The sequence below is a fragment of the Thalassophryne amazonica genome, chromosome 20 (assembly GCF_902500255.1).
Source record: "Thalassophryne amazonica chromosome 20, fThaAma1.1, whole genome shotgun sequence".
Classification (NCBI taxonomy): domain Eukaryota; kingdom Metazoa; phylum Chordata; class Actinopteri; order Batrachoidiformes; family Batrachoididae; genus Thalassophryne; species Thalassophryne amazonica.
In genome coordinates, this window is record NC_047122.1 from 50863868 (window position 1) to 50888478 (window position 24611).

At 40.7% G+C, this 24611-nt stretch overlaps 1 protein-coding gene across 3 annotated transcripts in view; it reads right to left on the bottom strand.

The window, feature by feature from the left end:
• Window positions 1–24611, bottom strand: part of cdk6 (cyclin-dependent kinase 6) — an 81304-nt gene that overhangs the window by 36186 nt on the left and 20507 nt on the right. For all 3 annotated transcript variants that reach the window (XM_034160544.1, XM_034160543.1, XM_034160542.1), the window contains exon 4: window positions 12993–13160. In XM_034160544.1, the coding sequence (XP_034016435.1) occupies window positions 12993–13160 (168 nt within the window). The remainder of the gene's footprint in view (window positions 1–12992; window positions 13161–24611) is intronic.

Sequence of the window (24611 nt, forward strand, 5' to 3'; positions counted from 1 at the left end):
AAACTGCCAAAATTGCATAATTTTTCATAGTGAGAAATTCTGAAAATAGCAATTATCATCAGGCTTTCAAATTTCAGACAGTCCTTGAACACATACATTTCTGTCAGGAAAAAACATTTACCATATCAAAGCGTAGAATAGTGATATTTCATCAAATTCACTTTATTCTACTTATCTCACAAAAAAAAAAAAAAAATCTGTACTCCTTGGTGGATCTGAAAAGCATGGATTGACTTGACTGTGATGAAGAGTCACGTGACATAAATAAAAAAAAAAAATCTTCAACTTATCTGCAGACTGGACAACAGCCGAGAGCTTCGAAAGAAAACAGATCAGAGGTGATTTCTTTAAGAGTGCAAGGGAAGCTCATCTTTCCCTAAAATCTCAAAAATGAAATGGTGTACAGTTGTATTATTATATCATTGACTATACACGTTAGAAGACATTCATCTTGAAGACAAGTTTGTTTGGAATCAGGTACTTATCACAAATAAACTGACTCAATTTTGTTAACTTCTCATTTATTCCTGTAGTGTCAATGTCATAGATGTCAAAAAATTGTTTTCCCATTCGTTCTGTGGTCAATGCATTTACCCATAGAAGCTGAGCGTCCATTCATGTCAATGGGACTGCATGGAACAGTTTTTTTTCATTGCCTTGAAACCCAATGGTCATTGAATAAATGGCACGATTTTGTCCCACCCCCGGACGCTCAGCGTCTCTGGGGGTGAATGGAGCTGTGGGCGGGCCTGGACACTGAGCTTCCCCATGATGATTGGAGGATCAGTAAGCTGAATCCCGTTTTGATTGACAGCTATTTTGAGATATATAACATTGGGGATTTTGCAAGTGAAGTCCAAAGGCAAACTGGAATCCATTTCTTGGTATTTGCTTGGCGAGATTACTGTACCATATCCATTATTCACTTCGTACACCGTAAATAAAACACACTCATAGTATTTCCCTGTTTCAGTTTAACATAATGTAGTCTGTAGAAGGAGCCGAATTTGGGATTTTCCCAGCATGCACTGTGTCGCATGTTTGCTGATAACACTACTAGTTAATGCCGTTTCTCACGTGTAATGTGGTTTACATTCATTGCTGTTACCGTTCTTTATCTCTCTTATGCAATCTTCTGAGTTATGGTTGTAACGTGAAATATTTGTCTTGCTGATGATCTTGCTGTTTAATGTTAAAGGCTGTGGTCAGCTATCAAATTGAGGTTATTTCTCAGTCTGAATTCTTGCCATAGCAACCCACTTGCCTGCTACAATGTCTATGTTTCATTACTTCATTCTGTCAACCATTCATACTGTTGGCTAGGTTGTCGTGAGCTAGCCAGCTAGCAAGGTCCACACACTATGGCAGTCAATGCTAATATTGTCAATGTGATTTGGCAAAGCTTAGCGTTAAATGGCAGGGCAGATCAACACCCAAGATTGATTTGGTGCAAAAAGCAGGGAAAAGCAAGAGGCCTTTTCAGCTCTTTCGGTATGACAAAGTTAGCCAGCTGACTGGAAGTGCTGTGACAAAGAAAACATCCTGTTGGCCATGGCTCTTGATGAAATGGTCTCAGGGATGTCTAGTCTTGTCAAAATTATGTTTTCGGGATCTGTCTAACTTTGACCGGGCATATAAAATGCATAGAAAGAACAATGAACATGTGAGCGCATGTGCAAGTTTAAGATGGCCACTGAGACGACACTGGTCGAGTCCCTTGAAAAGATGCCTACTTGGTACAACAGGGTCCCAGACCATTTTTTTGAAAAGGAATGGCAGGCCAACGTTATGTATAAATAAATTGACAAATTTTATGATGTAAGCCGACAATAAGCTTCCCCTCTTTGAAATACCAGCAGCTGCCACTGATACAGACATATTGTCAGGAAAGAAAGTCGAACAGAAAAATAATTATTCTAACAGTTAAAGCCCAAATGATCTATCTGCTACCCAATAATATTGGCTGCTATCAGCCTTTCACAAACATATAGGTATGAGTATTATTTATTTTTTTTTTATCTTTTACCTTATCAAATAAATAATGTATAAAACATTTTGGTGGTCAAAATGGCATCATTATGCAGTGTGTCCAACAGAGGGCACTCTGACTGCATTGTTTACAATGCTGTAAAGCAAAGCTGGGACCCTCATTACCCCTTGGTCACATTAGTTAGAAAAGAAAGAGGCATTCATTCATTCATTTTCAGTCAGAGTGAACATTTTACAACAACAAAACACACGGTCACTATGCCACCAGCTAGGCCACGCCAAAACAGACGAGAAGAGGTTCATGCAAATACTGAATGATGCAACACAGCGACTGCCAAATCAGAATAAATGCAGAGTGACGTACATTGGTTGCCGATTATGTTTACAGTTATTAAAAATAAAATTCATGTTTAAACTGTAAAATGTCAAGCCTTGTTATATTTCACAAGGTTTTGACAACAATATGTTTGGTCTCATTGCCATTTTTATGTCTATAAACAGCAGATATATTGGTATCTTAATTTATTATTCCCTAATATCAGTATTGATATCAACCTCCCAGAAAACTCACACCGCTCTATTCAGAGTACGGCTGTAGCATGTGAGGACTTGCAAAAATATTGCATATATAGATTCCACCTTTTTAAATTTTTCTAAAATGAATTGTTAATAAAAATTAAATTTTGTTTTTCATTCTTTTGATTCTCTCTCCTTCCAATCATAATTGCACTGTTTTCATAAAGGGCATGACTTGCAGCTGTCATTTAAAATGAGCCCACTGTGAGTGAAAATATATCCAGAGCAAAAAAAAAAGCCCTCTGAACTGCTTGAGGTTCAGAGGGTTAATACAGAGTTATATGAATGTTATAATCCTAGAGATTCCAGTGTTGTGTGTTGCACAAAAATCAGCCAGAGCACCTATTTAAAACTCAAACAGAATTCCCCCAAACAAATAACACACCAACACACTTAAAATTTGACCTCTCTCTATGCTTTTCTGGTATGCCATATTAACTTATCAGCTTTATCTATCTGCCTGTTACTCAAACCAGTAGAATGAGGCTCAAGCCAAAATGGGGTTTTTACAAAACAATCAGCAAAGAATCAGACCCACAGGGGCTGCTGGGTAAACCCAGTCTGAACTCCTGTACTAATGGGTGGTCCGTCGCAGTCCCTTTGTGTGCATGTACAGCAGAATGTTACTAAAAGAGAAAGTAAGCTCATCATAATATGAGAAGTTCATACGTTTCTAGTAAATCCCCAGCAGAATGTACAAGCGTGCCATTTTCAGTTAGTGACACTGGGAACAAAAAAAAAAGAGGAGCAAGGGACTCTTTTAAACAAATTCATGCAAATGTTTTCTTCAGCCATCTTGTCATGATAGAAGTGCTAAATGATTCACTTTGAAAGTGAGACAGAAGTGTTTTGTTCGCTTAAGCAACAGCAGTTCTCCAAAGCCCATCTGTCTGCCAGTAACGGTGGCATTAGGTGACTAAATAAGTAACTGCTGCTCTGGTGGAGAAAGGGGAAGAGGCTCGAAAATAGTGTGTGCGCCCGCACATACGGCATAGATTATCTACTCTTATTTGCAAAAGGAAACAATGAATGAATGAATAGTGTGTGTGTGTGTGTGTGTGTGTGTGCGCACTGATAGGGGGATTCTAGGCACTCAAAAACATTCATGTGGAACCTACGAATCCATGATCACATTGAAGCACACCAATGCAATGCATGTACGTTCATGCAGAAATACAGGGACGAGCATGTGACTCTCATCAACCCAAACAAAATTTCCTTGCTCTGTTATAAATAATAATAATGATGATGTTGGTGATGGGTGTGTTTCGTTTCAGCGGACTCACTCTAAAGGTGAATTCCTCTGCAAGATTTTTGCATCTTAAAATGTGTCCCCTCGTAGTCGTAGAGTTAGACGGGTTACTGAAAAGACAAAACCTCCACCCACAGAATATTGAGTAATACTTTGTAAACTGGATGGTTTGAGTGCCTATTTCTTCATGACTAACTAAAACCTTTTGATTCTCTAAAACCTATGATTGTTGTATTTCCTGAGGTACTTAGTCATGAAATATTGATCAGACTGCTGCTCTATCATATTGATTTAATTTGTTGCTTTAAATATGTATTTATAATTTTAACAATACTTCTGTTCTCTGACTGCTTCACTGCTATGTTATTTATTAATGTCAGTTAATTAGTTTACTAGAACCCCAATTCCAATGAAGTTGCAACATTGTGATTTGCAAATCCTCTTCAACCTATATTCAATTGAATACACCACAAAGACAAGATATTTAATGTTCAAACTTTTTGGAACATTCCACAGGTGAACAGGTTCATTGGAAACAGATGAGTGTCATGATTTATTATAAAAGGAGCATCCCCAAAAGGCTCAGCCATTCACAAGCAAAGATGGGGCGAGGATCACCACTTTGTGAACAATTGTCTGAAAAAACAGTCCAACAGTTTAAGAACAATGTTTCTCAATGTTCAACTGCAAGGAATTTAGGGATTCCATCATCTATAGTCCATAATATAATCAGAAGATTCAGAGAATCTGGAGAACTTTCTACACATAAGCGACAAGGCCGAAAACCAACATTGAATGCCCATGACCTTCAATCCTTCAGGCGACACTGCATTAAAAACCAACATCATTGCGTAAAGGATCTTACCGCATGGGCTCAGGAACACTTCAGACAACCATTGTCAGTTAACACGGTTTGTCGCTACATCTACAAGTGCAAGTTAAAACTCTACCATGCAAAGCGAAAGCCATACATCAACAACATCCAGAAACGCCACCGCCTTCTCTGGGCCCGACCGCATTTGAAATGGACAGATGCAAAGTGGAAAAGTGTGCTGTGGTCTGATGAGTCCACATTTCAAATTGTTTTTGGAAATCATGAACGTCGAGTCCTCCGGACGAAAGAGGAAAAAGACCATCCAGACTGTTACCAGCGCAAAGTTCAAAAGCCAGCATCTATGATGGTATGGGGGTGTGTTAGCGTCCATGACATGGGCAACATACACATCTGTGATGGCACCGTCAATGCTGAAAGGTACATCCAGGTTTTGGAGCAACACGTGCTGCCATCCAAGCAACGTCTTTTTCAGGGACGACAACAAGACAATGCCAAGCCACATTCTGCACCTGTTGCAGGCATCCATTTCAAAATGAGCAAATACTTACAAAAAAAACAATAGTTTATCAGTCTGAACATTAAATATCTCATCTTTGTGGTGTATTTAATTGAAAATAGGTTGAAGAGGATTTGCAAATCATTGTATTCTGTTTTTATATACATTTTACACAATCTCCCAACTTCATTGGAATTGGGGTTCTGTCTTTCAATTTCTTCATGCCAGTGTTTCAAGTGTGGTACTGATGTGAAACATACGAGGTCTGTTAGAAAAGTATCCGACCTTTTTATTTTTTTCAAAAACCATATGGATTTGAATCACGTGTGATTGCATCAGACAAGCTTGAAAGCATCGTGCGCATGCGTGAGTTTTTTCACGCCTGTCGGTTGCGTCATTCGCCTGTGAGTAGGCTTTGTGTGAGCACTGGTCCACCCTGTCATCGTTTTTTTATTGCGAATAAATGTCTGAACGATTTGGAGCTTTGCTGCATCAATTTTTTTCCAGAAACTGTGAGACCTCCAGGTGGACACCGTTCGGAAAATTAATATGGCTTTCAGGGATGATTTTATGGGGATTATACAGATTAAGGAGTGTTACTGCCGCTTTAAGGACGGCCCACAACTGCTGAGATTGCGGCGCGCTCCCAGTGCCGATCGACAGGCTCACACCCCGCTGAAACAACCACATCATTTCCGACGTGAAGGCTTTGTTGATCCGGGACGTCGTCTGACTTTCATAAAAAGGCAGAAGTCGTGGACATCAGCACTTTTTCGGCACATTCCACTGTTACAGGAGTTTTTTTCATGGAAAGAAAAGCGGAGGGACGCGACACGGAGCCATTCATTACGCGGGACAAAACCACCTCGGTGTTGGTCTCACAGGACGGCTTTCAAGGGGATTTCAGATGGATTCCGGTTCCTTTTCAGTCGTGTGACTATCTGATTGTGATTGTGCATGAGCTGGACATGCCCCAACATGTCCTGGAAGGCTTCATCACGGCGTTGCTTTTTTCAATTGGATTAAGATCCGGACTATTTGCAGGCCATGACATTGACCCTATGTGTCTTTTTGCAAGGAATGTTTTCACAGTCTTTGCTCTATGGCAAGATGCATCATCATCTTGAAAAATGATTTCATCACCCCCAAACATCCTTTCAATTGATGGGATAAGTGTCCAAAATATCAACGTAAACTTGTGCATTTATTGATGATGTAATAACAACCATCTCCCCAGTGCCTTTACCTGACATGCAGCCCCATATCATCAACGACTGTGGAAATTTACATGTTCTCTTCAGGCAGTCATCTTTATAAATCTCACTGGAACGGCACCAAACAAAAGTTCCAGCATCATCACCTTGCCCAATGCAGATTCGAGATTCATCACTGAATATGACTTTCATCCAGTCACCCACAGTCCACAATTGCTTTTCCTTAGCCCTTTGTAACCTTGTTTTTTTCTGTTTAAGTGTTAATGATGGCTTTTGTTTAGCTTTTCTGTATGTAAATCCCATTTCCTTTAGGCGGTTTCTTACAGTTCGGTCACAGACGTTGACTCCAGTTTCCTCCCATTCATTCCTCATTTGTTTTGTTGTGCATTTTCGATTTTTGAGACATATTGCTTTAAGTTTTCTGTCTTGACGCTTTGATGTCTTCCTTGGTCTACCAGTATGTTTGCCTTTAACAACCTTCCCATGTTGTTTGTATTTGGTCCAGAGTTTAGACACAGCTGACTGTGAACAACCAACATCTTTTGCAACATTGCGTGATGATTTACCCTCTTTTAAGAGTTTGATAATCCTCTCCTTTGTTTCAATTGACATCTCTCGTGTTGGAGCCATGATTCATGTCAGTCACCTTGGTGCAACAGCTCTCCAAGGTGTGATCACTCCTTTTTAGATGCAGACTAATGAGCAGATCTGATTTGATACAAGTGTTAGTTTTGGGGATGAAAATTTACAGGGTGATTCCATAATTTATTCCTAAGAATTGAGTGAGTCCATATTCTTTTCCCTCTGCTTGGTCTAAAAAAGTAACTGTTACTGACTGCCACAATTATTTTTCCTGATTTCTTATAGTGTTTCTTAAAGCCAGAAAGTTGCCATTTGAAATGACTTTAGTTTTGTGTCATGTCTGTGATCTGCTTTTTTCTACAAAATTAAACAACTGAAAGAACATCCTCTGAGGCCGGTGATTTCATAATTATTGCCAGGGGTTGTACATGCAACTGACAAATACAGTGTATAATTTTTTAAAAAGTTCTGATCATCTCCCCTTGAAGATGTTGAATCAGAATTATTTTCCTTGTTGCACATCTTAATATGATGTGTGACCACTGTGTGAAGATGCACTGAAATCCACCAACCAATTTAGGAAGAGTTGCATTTAAAAGACTCGTGGAGAGACTGACGGACAGAGTGATGCCTACATATGTTAAAAAGGTTTAATGGCTTCTTTCTTGGCTTGTGCTGCACGTTTCTACAATGTTTCATGAATATCAGTCCACAGGGTTTTGAGTAACCCCGTTACCAATCAAACAAACACATATGGATGAAAATTTACCCTCCTTGATGGAGGTACTTTTAGCAATACGAAGCAGTCCTTACTAGTCGTAGCTGCTTTGATAAAATGATCAGTGATACTGTATAATTACTTAAGCCACGGTCCCACCGAATAATGAAGGATGAAGAAGGAGCCACGCACCCTGTTTTTTTTGTTTCGTGAGTTATCGTGGCAGTATAGTGGCTCAGAGTGGCTCTTAGAGGCATTATCTTCAGTTAACGAGGCTCCTCTCTGAGCGTGGCGCTAATTTCAAGATGTTCAAAATGTAGCAACAACAGCGTGGCGCAGTTTGTGTTCGAGTTACTGCGACGGCTTAGAGGCATTTGCGTTGTGCTTACGATTCTGCAAAAAGTCTATTATCTTTGCGCCTGGCACCTTCACAGGACCTAAGAGGCTATTTTTGGAACAGCTCTCCTCTTGTGCACATAATTCCACCTGCTCTGTGCGCTGGACTCTATTTTGTAGTGGATTAATCATTTTCTGCCAAACCTTGGATGCTGAAAACAACTCTATTCACTTCTAGAATCAGAGGACTGTTTCATCTGGACGCTTTTTTCCCCCCTCTCTTTCCTGCTCCATGTGGAATGTATTTTGAACAGCTTAAGGTAATTATTTTTAATGTTTTTATAGCTTGATAAAACAGTTCATAGCTGTAAACGTATGTCTATGTTGATGTCTGTTGTATGTAAAAGTATGTTGATTTAATGTCTTGTTAATGGATTACACGAACTCCGCTGTGTGTGCGCACTGAGGCAAGACCTGAGAGGCTATTTTTGGAGCAGCTCTCTTGCGCACACAATTCCACCTGCTCTGTGCGCTGGACTCTATATAAAATAATTATTTTGTAGCGGATTAATCATTTTCTGTCAAACCTTGGATGCTGAAAACACCTCTAATCACTTCTGGAATTAATGGATCACATGAGCTCCGCTGTGTGTGCGCACTGAGGCAGTGACTCATCATCACGCTTCAAACGAGCATTTAGGCAGAACGCCAGCTCACAAAAGAGTGATTTTTCAGTCAATATTGGACGAACACAAAGTTAAAATTTGGGTGACTGCGTGAAAGTGGATGTGTGTTTAAAGCCATGGAAGATAACTCCAGTGGAGCAGCTAAGAGCAGGAGCTGTGCGGAAACACAGGTGGAGAGCACGCAAAAGACCGATTTTGAAGACATAACACAAAGTTAAAAGTTGTATCGTAACTTGTAAGCTGCGGAAGAAATAAAGAAATATATATATATATTGAAAATGATCCACAGGTGTATATAATAAAACGGCCACCTCATTCTATATGCAGAACGGCACTGCGCGCAAAAGAGCACTTTTGCAGAAATAAACGGACGAACACAAAGTTAAAAGTGGATTCATGTTGTAAAAATGATTGTGTTTAAAGCCAGGGAAAAAATAAAGCCAGCAAGCCACAGATGGAAAGGAAGCCACTTAGAAAGAGCACAGAGGCGGCTGTCCATGAAAGGACAATAGCAGCGCGCGCGCAAAAGAGTGATTTTGCAGAAATAAATGGACAAACATAACGTTTTGTGTGGTTAAAGCCGCAGAAGAAAAGCCAGAGAGCCGCGGAGCCAGCGAGGAGCACAGAGGTGGCTCTCCAGGAACCCGTGGTTCGCGTCTAGCTGGTCTGGTGCAATACAGGTGGACAGTAGCCTGGCGCACAGCGCACAACTGCGGAACTGTGCTGGAGTGTCTATTTTTGGACTGTGTTTAAAAAAAAAAGGACATCTTTAAATGCTGCTGTAAATCTGTGAATTGAAAACCCACACTTTGAAGGGCCAAGGTGTGGGAGGGCTGGAGGTTTGGACCAAACTCATGCCTAAACGTGCGCCAACATGGCGTTATCATGGCACTACGTGGCTTAGTGTGGCTGATGCGAGCCATTCGAGGCTGTAATGACAGGTCGGTCGTGGCTCACTAGAGGCTGCTACACAGCACATGCGGGGTACAGAGAAGCACAAAGTGGCACCTTCATAGTGGATACGTGATAGATCAAAACGTGGGTCATTCTTCAAATAATCACCCCACACCCATGCATGGCTCCTTCTTCAGCCTTCATTATTCGGTGGGACCGAGGCTTTACATTCACCCAGTGACTGTTGGGATAGGCTCCAGCCCCCCGTGACCCTTAATTGGAATCAGCAGGTTTTAGAAAATGGAAGGATTATTCATTATTAGGTTATGTTTTCGCCCCTGTTGTTTGTTTGTGAACAGCCTGGAGCCCAGAATTTTTCATAAATCATTATGTCTATCATTATCCTGACAGACAAGAACCGATTCAATTTTCAAGGTCACAGGTCAAAGGTAAAAAGTCAGGAAAAGAAAATCAAACCAAAATTCAAAAATTCACAACTGTCAAAAAAGATTACATTTATTTCATATTTGAGAGCATTATGTAGGATGGTGTCCTTTATCAACTGACAAGGTTTGATCTGGATCTGATCCAGATTACAGATTTTGTGGCCATTTAAATTTAACACTGAAAACCTCTTTTAATGTATACTCGCACCTTGTCCATGGGGATCCACAGGCTCTAGATTGGGTAGTGTTTATAAAATAGGTAGATGACACTTGTCAAGGGTGGTAATAAATTGTGCAAAGTTTCTATGATGAGTTGGAATGGCGTGTGAGTCTAAAATGTTTTTAGAACCTTAGACCCCAACAATTTTTTTGAAGAACTCAACCCTGTCATTTCCTGTTAATTATGTCATTTTTTTTAAAATGGTAATTTATTGTCTTAATCTATTTATAAATTGTTTAGGTTCTTGATATCATATACACACCAATATTATTATTAGAAGTAGTAGTAGTAGTAGTAATGCGCTTGGTTTCAGTTCAGAAGGTTCCGGATTCAAATCCCACCCCTGCCACAGTTCTCCATGTAATGTGGAGTTGCGTCAGGAAGGGCATCCGGCGTAAAACCTGTGCCAATTCAACATGCAGATCCACCTTGGATTTGCTGTGGTAACCCCGAGAGCAAACAAGGGAGCAGCCGAAGGGACTTACTTACTATAGTAGTAGTAGTAGAATACTAGAATATTCATTCATTCATCTTCTACCACTTAGTCCAATTAAGGGTCGCGGAGGGCTGGAGCCTATCCCAGCAGTCATAGGGCGCGAGGTGGGGTACACCCAGGACAGGACGCCAGTCTGTTGCAGGGCCACAAACAGACAAACAGACACACCCACACACCTAAGGACAATTTTAAAGATTCCAATCCACCTAACCCGCATGTCTTTGGATGTGGGAGGAAAACTGCAGCACCCGGAGGAAACCCACGCAAACACGGGGAGAACATGCAAACTCCACACAGAAAGGCCATGGGAATTGAACCCATGATCTTCTCGCTGTGAGGCAACAGTGCTAACCACTAAGCCGCCATGCTGCCTACTAGAATATTACGTTGATAAATACAGTATAATCAGTATAGCAATTTCCTCTTTATTGTGGGTACATATATTGGGTTGGAAGCTTACAAAATGAAATAAAAATTGATGGCAGGATGCCGTGATCCTGGATAAGCCCAAATGAAGGCTTTAAAGCCATCTCCTTCATTAGTTCCACGTTGATCAGCATTGAGTTAATTAATACCCTGTGTGCCAGTGGTGCAGCAAGATACTGTAATCACTCATGTGTGTCTGCCTGTCTGTCTGTTTGTGCACAAAGTAGCTCAGAAAGGAGTGGGCATATGTTTGCCTAATGCGGTAGGAATTTTCATTGAGTGAGTATTTTGAGATTATTAACATTTGGAAGAGAATGGTCAAGGCTGTTCTGGATATACTGCTGGAGAGGTGATCTAAAACTCTTATTGATGGGCTAACTATTTATCATTACGTGGTGTACGAGACATTATGACATCACTAAAATGAGATTAAAGGTTGCCTCCGTACTCAAAAAAAAAAAAAAAAAAAAAAAAAAAAAAAAAAATCCTGGATATCTGCTACCAACAGGTCAAAATGAGCCAAAATCTTGAAATGACCATCATACTCTTATTTGCATGCACAGTGTTTGCATCGCTCCACTAAATGTCTTTCATTTTAAGCTCTAATTTGCATGGGTGGCCCAAAAGTAACTCCTTAATTTTGATGGGTACAACTCATTCCTGTATTCATTCTGTCACTTACATGTGCTCATAATGATTTTCTCCATATTGTCGGTTTTTGTCATAAGAACATCTGTGAACAACCAACAAAATAAGTGCTGTGCCACTGAACAAAGCACTTTAATGATGCCCTCCTCCTCCATTGACTAGCGACAGCTTACTGTGACGCAGATTGCAAACCTCCTCTGGATATGCACAGTCTTTACCAAAGGGTAGAGTATTTACTGTAGCGACTGTTGCTGCCTAATTTAACCTTAAAATTCTAATCCCTCCACATTTCAAGCTCTTTTAAAGCATCCTTTCACTCTCTCTCTCTTTATCTGGTCATCAGAGCCCAAAGCTCAACTGTTGTACATCAAAGCACCGACAGCGGGGAGGGAGCAGTGTCTGTCTCTTCTCGTCTGTTCCATCCCTGTCTGCGACAGCCACTGAGGGATTTCTCAGACTGGCCACAGGGGCCCTTGGCTCTCATTTTACAGAGACAAACCCTATCATTTGGTTCAGTGCTGCAGAGCTAACCGGCGATACCCTGTAAGTGCCCGCTACATCGTATTACAGGCTTTTCATCCAACCCTCTGGAGATGAGAGGACATTTGGGGCAGTGTGTCTGAGTGTGTGCGTTTATCAAAAAGTCTTGAGAATGAAGGCATGCAACACTGACTAGGTCACTATTACCTGCACAATGTATGTTTTTTTTAAAGCACAGATTCACCTACTAGCCACACAATATCAGCTAATAATCCATGTCATGGTATCAAATAAGGTATCAAACTACATAAAGTTGTTTTTGTGTGCATTTAAGAAGTATCATCAACAGACTGCTGTGCGGTTGTGTTGTGGCGATGGACACGAAGAAAGAAAGAACTGGTTGAGAGAACTAGAGATAACTGCGCTTCATCCTGTTATCAGTCATTGCCCGAAGAGCAGCAACTACTGCTAGCCAGAAGACATGGTGCAACACTGAAAATGCATAAAAGTGGGTGTCATCACATTTTTTTTTTTTTAAAGTTGGGTATTAAATTGGCATTGAAATCATCTATCATTTCAATGCAGTTCATAGTTGTGAACAAATATTGGTCCATTTTGGCTCTTCAGTATGCAGTATAGCAAGCCAGCTTCTTTTCAGTCCTACAAAGCTTCAAAATATGAAGAAGAAAGATACTCACTACAGAGGTGAGCGCCATCTGAAAACTGTAGATACGGGCAAGACCGAAGTCAGCCAGTTTAATTTGTCCTCCGCTGGTGACCAGGATGTTCTGGGGCTTCAGGTCACGATGAACCACACGGTGTGAATGCAGAAAGTCCAGACCCTGGAGCAGCTGGTACATCATATCCTGCAGAACGTCAAACAGAAAGACTGGAAATAAAATGTTTGCACAATATCACATCCAAATTGACAGAGTTTAATTAGGAATGCTGCTCAGTAAATAACACACCGCATTTGAATTTTTGCATGCATAACGTTTGGTTTCATAAACGGATCAAAATTCAAATGCGAAGGCAAAAAGTGCTAAAAGATAGATGTGTCATGACTTTATACATCTACATTTGACTTGATCCCTCTGTCAAACCAAGCAACAACAGAGCAAAATGACAAAACCCCAGAGTGAAAAGTCTGCAAACTGGCTGAGAGTCTGTGGTATGGAGAGAGTTAACTAGAGGAGGGATGAGTCTTACTGTTGACTGTGGCAGATGTTTGATAACTGACACACACACACACACACACACACACACACACACACACACACACACACACACACACACACACACACACACACACACACACACACACACACACACACACACACACACACACACACACACACACACACACACACACACACACACACACAGGCCCCCGTTTCTCAGCAGCTGTCTTACTAAAGCTAATTGGAGTTTTGTATACTGACCTCAGAAATGACCAAAGGCACTGCATCCACCGGGAATAATAAATCGATGTAAACAAGAAAGAACTATGGCAAACCAGTTTAGACTTGTTCTTTTCAAACTGAATGACTCTCAAACAGGTCTTACACCTGTTAACAAAAAGCTACTCATTACAAAAGAGTGGGGAAGGCTGATTTTGGCTCTGAACTACAGACAAACCAGACAGTATCTGTGATCTGGATTCTACATGACAAGTAAAGTCTGGTGAGAATAAAAATTCAGGGTAAAATCTTTGAAAATAAGCAAAAAATTGGAAAAACAAATCAGCAGTTTACAGGGCTTTTCTCTTCTTCCAAGTTGTATATTGGAGTCAATCACATGCTTCATTTTACGAAATCCGATGATCAGCACCTGCATCAACAGGCTTCAGGCACTATATAGGACTTAGTTATCTCTATCAAAATAACTCAGCTCTCTTTTCTTTGCTTCATCCTGAAATTCAGAGGTAGATTCACACAGTTTATTCTTGTGACTGTTGGTCAGCCAAGCCATTCCAGGTTTTGCACTTGCACAGAAGAGCACAGAATTTGTTTTGTTTTTTAATACAAACTGCATTCAGGCAATGGTTTATGTTTGACAACACTTTAAATTGGACATGTATAGGAGAACAAAGTGATTTTGACAAAAATATCACAATTTTATGCTTACACTTGGTTTGTTTTGTTCAGACAGAATGATCAAGTGCACATGGCTGGTTCAAGTACTGACAAAAATTCCATAACCTGACTATAATTTCTTATTTGACCATTTATGGCTATGATAATTGTTGCAATTTTGGTGTGTTTTTTAATACAACATGCCTTTCAACCCCACCAGCAGGCCCTGGAGTTGAAAGGATCAATGCTCTGGGATCCAGGGGTATTGTCTAGATTTTACCATACTTAGATTTTGGGAAAAATGGCCCATCTACATGTTTTTTTTTAATGACTATGCATTGTCTGTAGGACTAAATAGAAAGATAAACGTGTTTTCTAACAGGACCTTTAATGGCAGTATGAATCACCCTGACTCTTGAACACAGCGACAGTGTGTTCTGAATGAGCCTGCAGAAGTGGCAGGCAGGCAGGGAGAGAGAGACCCATGTGACCTTATCCATGCTCTAGGATTGGCTGTGATTCAAAGATCATCTAGAACAGGGATTGAAACTAGAGGTGACATTCTGTAGTTTCAGCAAGTTGTCAAATAAAGTCTCTGTGACATTCTGTCGCTGATCTATTAACAAAAAACATGACCCCAGAGGGTTAACCACTTAAACAAAAAAATAGGCACAATGCTGAGATACTAAATAAAGAGAAAGGTCACAGACAAGATCAAACTGTCATATTTGTGAAATGAAATACTCTAATTCTGAGGGCAATGCGTTAAACTCTAACTTACACCCTCCCTAAATGCGCATACTTGTACACTCATTCCTTATTTAAAAAAAACCTCTGCAAAGACCTCACAAGTGAAATGGACCTAAGCCTGTAGTCCTATTCATGGGCACGCCAGCTGGTGAGTGAGTCAAATGGGTCGGCACACTCAAGCAGAATACATTAGCAATCGGCGCAGGCCTGGTCACAAAGGGGGTGAGAGGCCATGCTGCAACAATACTGTGGTGTTGGGAGTGATGTGTGCACGTGTTTGAACACCGAGGGTTCCTGCTGGCCTGTGTTCATGTAGCCTATGTGTGTCTATATTTCTACTTTGTGCATGTGTAACTGTGCCTGAATGGGTGCAACAAGGGGTGTGGGTGTGTGCAAGTGGAAGCATGTACAAGATCATCTGGTCAGGCAGGATGTATAAACAGGTCTTCCTTTTTACATCTCCATCCAGCCATGACCTCACTGAGAGGGCAGCAGACAGACAGGGTCATAGCAGAGGCAAGCGGTTGGCTACTTTGTGTGTTTATTTCTGAATGTGTGTTGGTGTGTGAGAGAAGGGGATGACACAATAGAATCCCCCCCCCCCAACTGGTTTCTCTCGGCTTTAAATAGCCATTTCACCCTGTTGCTTGTCAGCAGCATTTCCCTGTAAACACGAATTATCTCAGAAGTGTGACTCTTGGACAAACTCACAAATGATCTTGGCCCCTGTGGTCTGAGTGACATCTTCGCTTCTGCCTCAACTCTCCAATCAACTAAAATATGAAGACTGTTTTAGCCATGGTCATAATCTGCAGTTTCATGAAGCAAAAGAACAATATACCGTAATACCCACACAAAGTCAGGACCTAGATAGTCAGAGGAACTGCTCAGTTTACAATGGTCTGAACTGGAAACACACACAAACATTTTGGTGAGGAAGAAAAAAAAAAAAAAAAAAAAAAAAAAAATCACATAAAAAGGCAAACGATTTGACCCAGAAAAACAGAAGCCCAGTAGAAAAAAAAATGCAGTCAAAACATGGCTTTCTGAGTGTGCCTCCTTTTCTAATGCTAATATTCCAGAGGCAGCCATATTGTTTATTGTAGCTAGGCACAATATGTGACATCTGTCGGTTAGCATTAGTGTAATTCCCTCCCCATGCTTCATTAACCTCCTCCTTTACGGACCAGAAAGAATGGAGTTGTGGAGCTTGGATGATGGCAGAGGAGGGTGGGCGAGACTCAAACGCTGGCCCGGCTGTGGAGCACTGAGACAGCCCGGCTGCATGATGTCCTTCCAGCTCATTTGACTGTTGGAGGAGGGCCTCTTTCATCAATGACCATGTGGTGGGTCTTGAGTATGAACAAGTCTGAGTGGGTGGTGTAGGATGGGGGCTGACGTGGACAGGCTGGCCCAGTGTGTGGTGTCTAGATTTGTTTTAAGGGTGGTATGCATGTGTCCTTGGCATACGCCATGTTTTTTTGTTTTGAGGTTTATATATTTAACAGTGGTTCACACTGACAAACTAAATCAGCTACTCAGAGGCATTACATTAAGGGATTTCTGGAGTGAGATCTACAAACTGCTGACATCTGGTATCACTAAGGCTCACTGAATTGATGGTGGGGGGCACGGGTTACTGTGCAGTGTCCACTGTCCTAGAAATAACGGGCTGGTGCCTGTGTCATCTCGTCACTCAGTCATTGTCTGTTTGTCCCCCCAAGAGCCCAGATGGAAGGGTGTTAGGAGAAACCCTAGGAGGGGCCAGAGGAGAGTCTTAGACTACATCAACAAGTGCTTTTCTCAGCTGAAACACTGCAGGGTGTGAATACATAAACACACAAGACTCCTGCACGTGTGACGCACATGTCTGAAGCAAAATGCAGTATGTTTCAGGTGTGAGGCATTAAAGATGTAGCAAAATGCACCAGGACTCCCATATGAGCATTTTTTTTTTTTACATGATTTTATGGGTTAGTTTGAACTTGTGTGTGTTCATTTTTTTGCTGTCCCCTAGCTGTGATTGGTTGGCGGTGGGGGAGTACTGCCACAGCACTGACCATGTAAAGCCCTGGCTCCACCAAATAATGAAAGATGAATAATTAGCCACGTATCATGTTTTTTTTAATACGAGTCCAGTTATCAGTTATTCAACAGACGTGGGAGAATAGTGGCTCTGAGAGGCAGAATATTCGGCTAACAAAGCTCATCTCTGAGCGTGGCGTTAATTTTAAGAAGTTCAAAATTTAGTAACAACAGCATGGGGCAGTTTGTGTAGAGGTATAACGAGGACACACAAGGATTTTAGAGGCATGTTTGTGGTGAGGACGAGGCTGTAAAAATCCATTATCCAAGCACCTGGTGGCTACGAGGGCTGGACAGGCTGTTTTGGTTCAGCCCTCTGGCGTGCTACAATCCCACCTGCTTTGTGCACCAGATGCTGTATATAAAATAATTATTTTGTAGCAAATTAATCATTTTCTGTCAGAGCTTGGATGTCAAAAACACCTTTAATCACTTCTGGAATCACAGAGGACATTTGGAGCTTTTTTCCTGTCTCTGTCTAATGCGCTGAGGTGTAGAACGTATTTGAAACAGCTTAAAAGGTAATTATTTGTAATGTTTTAATAGCTTGGTAAAACAGTTGCATGTTCATTCCTTCTTTATAAATAGCTGTAAAAGTATGTTCAGATGAGCTCCGCTGTGTGTGTGCACTAATGCAATGACTCGGACTCAAGACGAGCATTTACGCAAAACGCGAGCATGCAAAAGAGTGATTTTGCAGTCAATAACGGACAAACACAAAGTTAAAAGTTGGATCACGGTGTCAAAATGACTGAGTGTTTAAAGCCGCAGAGTCGACTGTCCAGGAAGCCGTGGTTCAGTTCTAGCTGGTCTGGTGCATTTAATGACTCTGGAACACAGGTGAACAGCAGCCTGGCACACAGATGCGCACACTGGCCACTGTACTGGAGCATCTATTTTTGGACTGTGTTTAAAAAATGTGACAACATCTTGAATGGATGCTGTGAACTGAAAACCCAGACTTTAAAGGGACCAAGCGTGGGAGGGCTGGAGGTTTGGACCAAACCCATACCTAAATGTGCACCAACATCGCATTACATGGCGCTACATGGATCATATGTGGCGACACGAGCCATGTGAGGCTGGATGGGGCCCAAATGTCTAGTCGGTCGTGGCTCACTAGAGGCTGATACCTGGCACATGTGAGGTACAGAGAGGCACACAGAAGCATCTTAGTTGTGGATATGTGATAGCTTAAAATGTGGATCATTCTTCAAATAATCGCTGACACACACACATGCGTGGCTCATTATTCATGGCTTATTATTCAGTGGGACCGAGGCTTAATGCTCACATGGGGAGCTTTACGTGACATAAAAAGTTACAAACTTAACAAAACACACATGAAATCCATTATGAACATTCAGAACAAAAGGGGCTGGCAAAAATGTGATATGAATGATTGAAAGGGATATAAAAAATGGATTTCATGTAACTTTCGACTGTTCAGATTTGCAACATAGAATTAGATTTAAATGGGATTTGTGCATAAATCTGATTTTTACTGCCAGTTTGTGCAAGGCCTACAATGCTCGATTAATAGAACCTCAGCCCATCAATGGTTACTTCCCGAAATGCAGGTGGGTAATTCTATGGAAACGGAATTACAATCAGAATAAATTTTTAATGCCAAGTTAAAATATGGCTAGATTTTGTTGTCATTGTAATTCTGATGCAGATTAAGTGTCTTGTCCAACACTTCAGCACATACCTGGACTCGAACCACTGTCTATGTATTGGTACTCCAACACCTATCCCCTAGAGGTACCTGCTCTAAGCTGAACGTCTTAAAACATTCAACTTTAGCATGCCTTTGGGAGTACAATAATTAATGCCTACCAACACATCAAAACAACAAACCACAGAGACTCTCCTGAAAACTAATGTACAGCATACTGTACCAACTTCATGTAAGGTTGGGAGCATGCACTGGTGCTGTAAACAGCCACATCCTGCCCCTCGCAGAACTGCTTTAAGGCCCAACTGGCAGCCATCCCATTGGCTTACTAACCTGTGTACTAGAACATGCTTGAATAAACAGCCCACATTGCTGTAGTGTTCCTGCTCATGCCCCTTCATGATGAAGAACATGGGTCCTGGCCCTTGACACACCAATACCTCACTCAGCTTCTCAAGAGCTCCAACCAAGACATCAATCCTATTACAGCATCATCGACAAAGTCAAAGTCATCTATCTTTCTCAACAAATACAACCCCTGGCAATAATTATGGAATCACCGGCCTCGGCGGATGTTCATTCAGTTGTTTAATTTTGTAGAAAAAAGCAGATCACAGACATGACACAAAACTAAAGTCATTTCAAATGGCAACTTTCTGGCTTTAATAAACACTATAAGAAATCAGAAAAAATAATTGTGGCAGTCAGTAACGGTTACTTTTTTAGACCAAGCAGAGGGAAAAAAATATGGACTCACTCAATTCTGAGGAATAAATTATGGAATCACCCTGTAAATTTTCATCCCCAAAACTAACACCTGCATCATATCAGATCTGCTCGTTAGTCTGCATCTAAAAAGGAGTGAACACACCTTGGAGAGCTGTTGCACCAAGGTGACTGACATGAATCATGGCTCCAACACGAGAGATGTCAATTGAAACAAAGGAGAGGATTATCAAACTCTTAAAAGAGGGTAAATCATCACGCAATGTTGCAAAAGATGTTGGTTGTTCACAGTCAGCTGTGTCTAAACTCTGGACCAAATACAAACAACATGGGAAGGTTGTTAAAGGCAAACATACTGGTAGACCAAGGAAGACATCAAAGCGTCAAGACAGAAAACTTAAAGCAATATGTCTCAAAAATCGAAAATACACAACAAAACAAATGAGGAACGAATGGGAGGAAACTGGAGTCAACATCTGTGACCGAACTGTAAGAAACCGCAACATGTAAATTTCCACAGTCATTGATGATATGGGGCTGCATGTCAGGTAAAGGCACTGGGGAGATGGCTGTCATTACATCATCAATAAATGCACAAGTTTACGTTGAGATTTTGGACACTTTTCTTATCCCATCAATTGAAAGGATGTTTGGGGATGATGAAATAATTTTTCAAGATGATAATGCATCTTGCCATAGAGCAAAAACTGTGAAAACATTCCTTGCAAAAAGACACATAGGGTCAATGCCATGGCCTGCAAATAGTCCGGATCTTAATCCAATTGAAAATCTTTGGTGGAAGTTGAAGAAAATGGTCTATGACAAGGCTCCAACCTGCAAAGCTGATCTGGCAACAGCAATCAGAGAAAGTTGGAGCCAGATTGATGAAGAGTACTGTTTGTCACTCATTAAGTCCATGCCTCAGAGACTGCAAGCCCTTATAAAAGCCAGAGGTGGTGCAACAAAATACTAGTGATGTGTTGGAGCATTCTTTTGTTTTTCATGATTCCATAATTTTTTCCTCAGAATTGAGTGATTCCATATTTTTTTCCCTCTGCTTGGTCTAAAAAAGTAGCCGTTACTGACTGCCACAATTTTTTTTCCTGATTTCTTATAGTGTTTCTTAAAGCCAGAAAGTTGCCATTTGAAATGACTTTAGTTTTGTGTCATGTCTGTGATCTGCTTTTTTTCTACAAAATTAAACAACTGAATGAACATCCTCCGAGGCCAGTGATTCCATACTTTTTGCCAGGGGTTGTACAGCCAAGTCACTGGACTCCTTAAACTTGCACAACATCCAGTCCATGGACACAATGAACAGACAGGGGGCAAAAATCCATATTCAGCAGACCCCAGTTTCCACAATGACTTTGCCCCCACACCACAAAGTATTAGCAGTGCCTGTGTAGACCAGTCATTTATACCCAACAACTTAATGGGGAACCCATGAGTATTCAGTTTGTTCCACAGAACAGCATAATCAATTGAGTTCAGCACTGCAAAAATCTACATGAAGTTTAAAATGGACCTCTTGTAAAAAAAAAAAATAATAATAATAATAATAATAATAGTGTCATTCAAAATGTTAAAATGTTTACAGTTATTTTCAAAATTTGCATTTTCTATTAATAATTATCACGCTAAACAAATTTACTAAAAACTAATTCACCGCTAGAGGCGCTACATTCAAACCGGAAGTGTGACGCAAGCATGTGGGGCAAGCCATAAGCTCTTAACCTCTTTCACTTCTTATACGGACGCCAAATAGACTAATTTAATATTTTTTAGAATTTATTTTTATTTTTATTTTTTTGTCTTGGTGGATAATAGGATTTCTTTTCGTCACAAGAAGGGTCGACTGATGGCTGTGATAAACGCTGATGTGACGTTAATGAACGAGGCGCTGTGACTCAAAGTACCGACGTTCTGTGGTTCAGGCTGAAAACTTTAAAATGCCATGTCTCTTCAGACCCCGACAAGGAACTATTTTCAGACGTTGTTGTCCAAAATCAGGACACTTATGTAGATAAGTTTTCACATCAGGCTGTGATCATGAATCGGACTGAAATGAACAGTTAAGATAAGACTTTGTATTATATGGCTTTGACGCTACTTGCACTCCGATTGGCTGCTTTCCGGTCTGATTTCTATTCTATTTTCCCATATCAGACCATTACCACGACAATTGGTCCAGATTGCGTATCACATTCGTTACAAACCAGAAAGCTAAAAACACGATTAGAAAAAACAAGCTGGACATGAACATACTCCATAAATATGTAAACAGCATCAGAAAAAAAAACACACAGATTGAAAGCTAACCAGCTAGCGACCGGACCATCTGTTAGCAAGTTTGTCATGGAGGTGAAGCGAACAGATCTGACTACAAGCCCAAAACCGTCAACAGCTTTCATATTCAGGCGATATCGTAAGTTTGCGTTTATATAACAACCATATAATAAACAAATTATTAACCTTGCTTACTCTGTCTGTACGGGAATAATCTCGCTTCCTCAGCGGCATGTGCACAAGACAAAAAAAAATGTTTTTCATCAAGGCAAGTGGTCTGCGCTACCAGCTAGCTCCGGTGTAATGTGAACTAAAGAACCTATAAAAGAATCATTAAGCAAAAAGGCTATTGATGTCGGTGGATCAAATAATTTCTTATCGATTCTTAACAGGAACCGGTTTTCGATACCCATCCCTAGTCGGGACTGCAGTGTCTTTCAACAATATTTTTTGGTGTTGAACCCATTGTCAGCGGGACAAGTGAGGAATTATGGGTGGCCATCATGTTAGTGGCTGCGTCTATAAGTGAGTCAGACAAGCATATAAACATCTGGCCAAGTCTGTCCAGACACAGAGACTGTTTGTGACAACTGCGCTGACTGCACCTGAACTTTGTCAGTCCTTCTTATCGACATTCTCCCTGTCTTGCACATAGAATTCAATATGGATACATTAACCCTCTGGGGTGGACGCCGTCGTATACAACGGCTAAGACCAAGCTTTACTAAATTATAAAAAACTTTGAATGATATGAGATAGAAACTTACTTTTTTTTTTGCTGAAAAGTTAACTCTGTGGACTTTCGAGCCAGCCATCGGCCATCTTTGTACTCCTCATAGAAGCTGTGTGATGACATGCGCAATGTGAGTATCCATTCGGAATTGGTTCACCGTCACATGGTTTTCCAAAATCCAATCGTAGGGCAGATTTAACTCACGTGAAAAACCAAAGATCGTTTTCAGGAGTGATATGTTACTAGTTGGCCTGTTTGAATAGCCCCCTGGGTGCTCCAATGAGTACATACTGTTAGTACATACTCAGTGTGCCCTACGCCATTATGCACAGCGATCAGTGAAAGCAAGAGCACACGGAGAGCCTCTGATGACAATCTCACGTGCTCAAACAAAGAGTGTGTAACTATCAGGATTGCGCCACTAGTTTGCATGTGAATGTTACTGGATAACTCTGTTGCTTTCTCTGCGTAAAGCACTGTTTACCAAATCAATGGACAACAAAATGCATAGACCATTTTGTATATATTGTTCAAAATGTGCATTTGTGTTTATTGTTTGAACCTTTCTGTTGTACAGTCTTTCACACAAGACCTCAAATTACCTTTATAAAGTGTCAAAACAGTTGTTTCTTATAGTTTGCTGTGTGTTTTGAAAAAATGTGGAAAATTATTTTTCGCTTTATTTTTTCCTTGCCTATTTTTGATTGTAAACCTTTATTACACTAATAAAACACAACAAAAACATATATATTCTGAAAGCACAGGTTGTCCTGAAAAAAGAGACATAAAACTTGATTGTGGGATGCAGGGAGAGCTGTTAACAGTAATAATAAAACATTTATGCCAGGCAGTGAGTTAGTGAACTGTCCAAAAAAATGCCCTCGGACCCCAGAGGGTTAAGGTAGGAGCTTGGTCCCCACATGCATACATCATAAAATCTATGACCAATCAGATGCGTTCTTTATCATTTTTTATTTTATCGATGTATTAATTACCAAAAACTCATAAGAAGGGTGGGAAATGCATGTTTTAATAGGTTTTATCAAACAAAATAAGAATTATTTTTAAGCTGGTCCCGCTTTAAAGACTTCCTTTCAAAATTCATGCTTGTATTTGATGAGATCCCAGTCTACAACGTAGTCAATGGTTGACTTCTTGACCATGACATCTCTGATCGCTGAGCAGCAAGCAGCTGGCCCTGAATGCTGTTGATAATGACCCTGAAAAGAACCTTACCAGCAGAGACCAGTGTAAAACCCCTGTAACTGTTTCAGTCAACCCATGAAGATATCAACTTCAGCATGAACCTAAACCCTGGGAAAGCCTCAGGTGTAATCCACCTGACTCGTCTATGCTTGCACAGCATCTCACCAACATTTCAGCTCTACACAAACTTTCATCAGAATCTCAGCCCTTGGGTGAAAAGTAGTTATTACTCCAGCTTCCACAACATCTCTGTTTCATACTTGACATTAAACTCTGAGGCCCCTCTCTGGAAACAGACAGTTTACTTTTACAGCATTTTACATGATACATCCACTGACCTTGGGGTAAAAAATGATAAAGAGATTTTTGAAGGAGATGTGTGTGGGAAAGATTAAAATACAACGAAACTGTTACAGTGGACAGGCACTAACAATACAGTTACATCCGACCCTGCAGGAAACTGAAAGTGAACCTTCAAAGATACATTTATTTTATGCAATGAATAACTGCTGAGCTATGTTCACCAAAATACAACTTTGGCAACCGTGTATAGGAAAGATCTACCCAGAATGCAGAATTGGTTTTGATGCATTTTACAAGGTTTCCTCCCCCTTTGCAAGCCACGGTGTGAAAAAGAAAAGCTATCACTAACGTCTAAACACTCACTATGTGTTTATTTTTGCATTTTACATTTTGAAAAATGACCCCACGAAATATGGTGGATCACCGCTATACAGCGTTGAATCGACTGGTAGAAAATAACCTCACCATACAG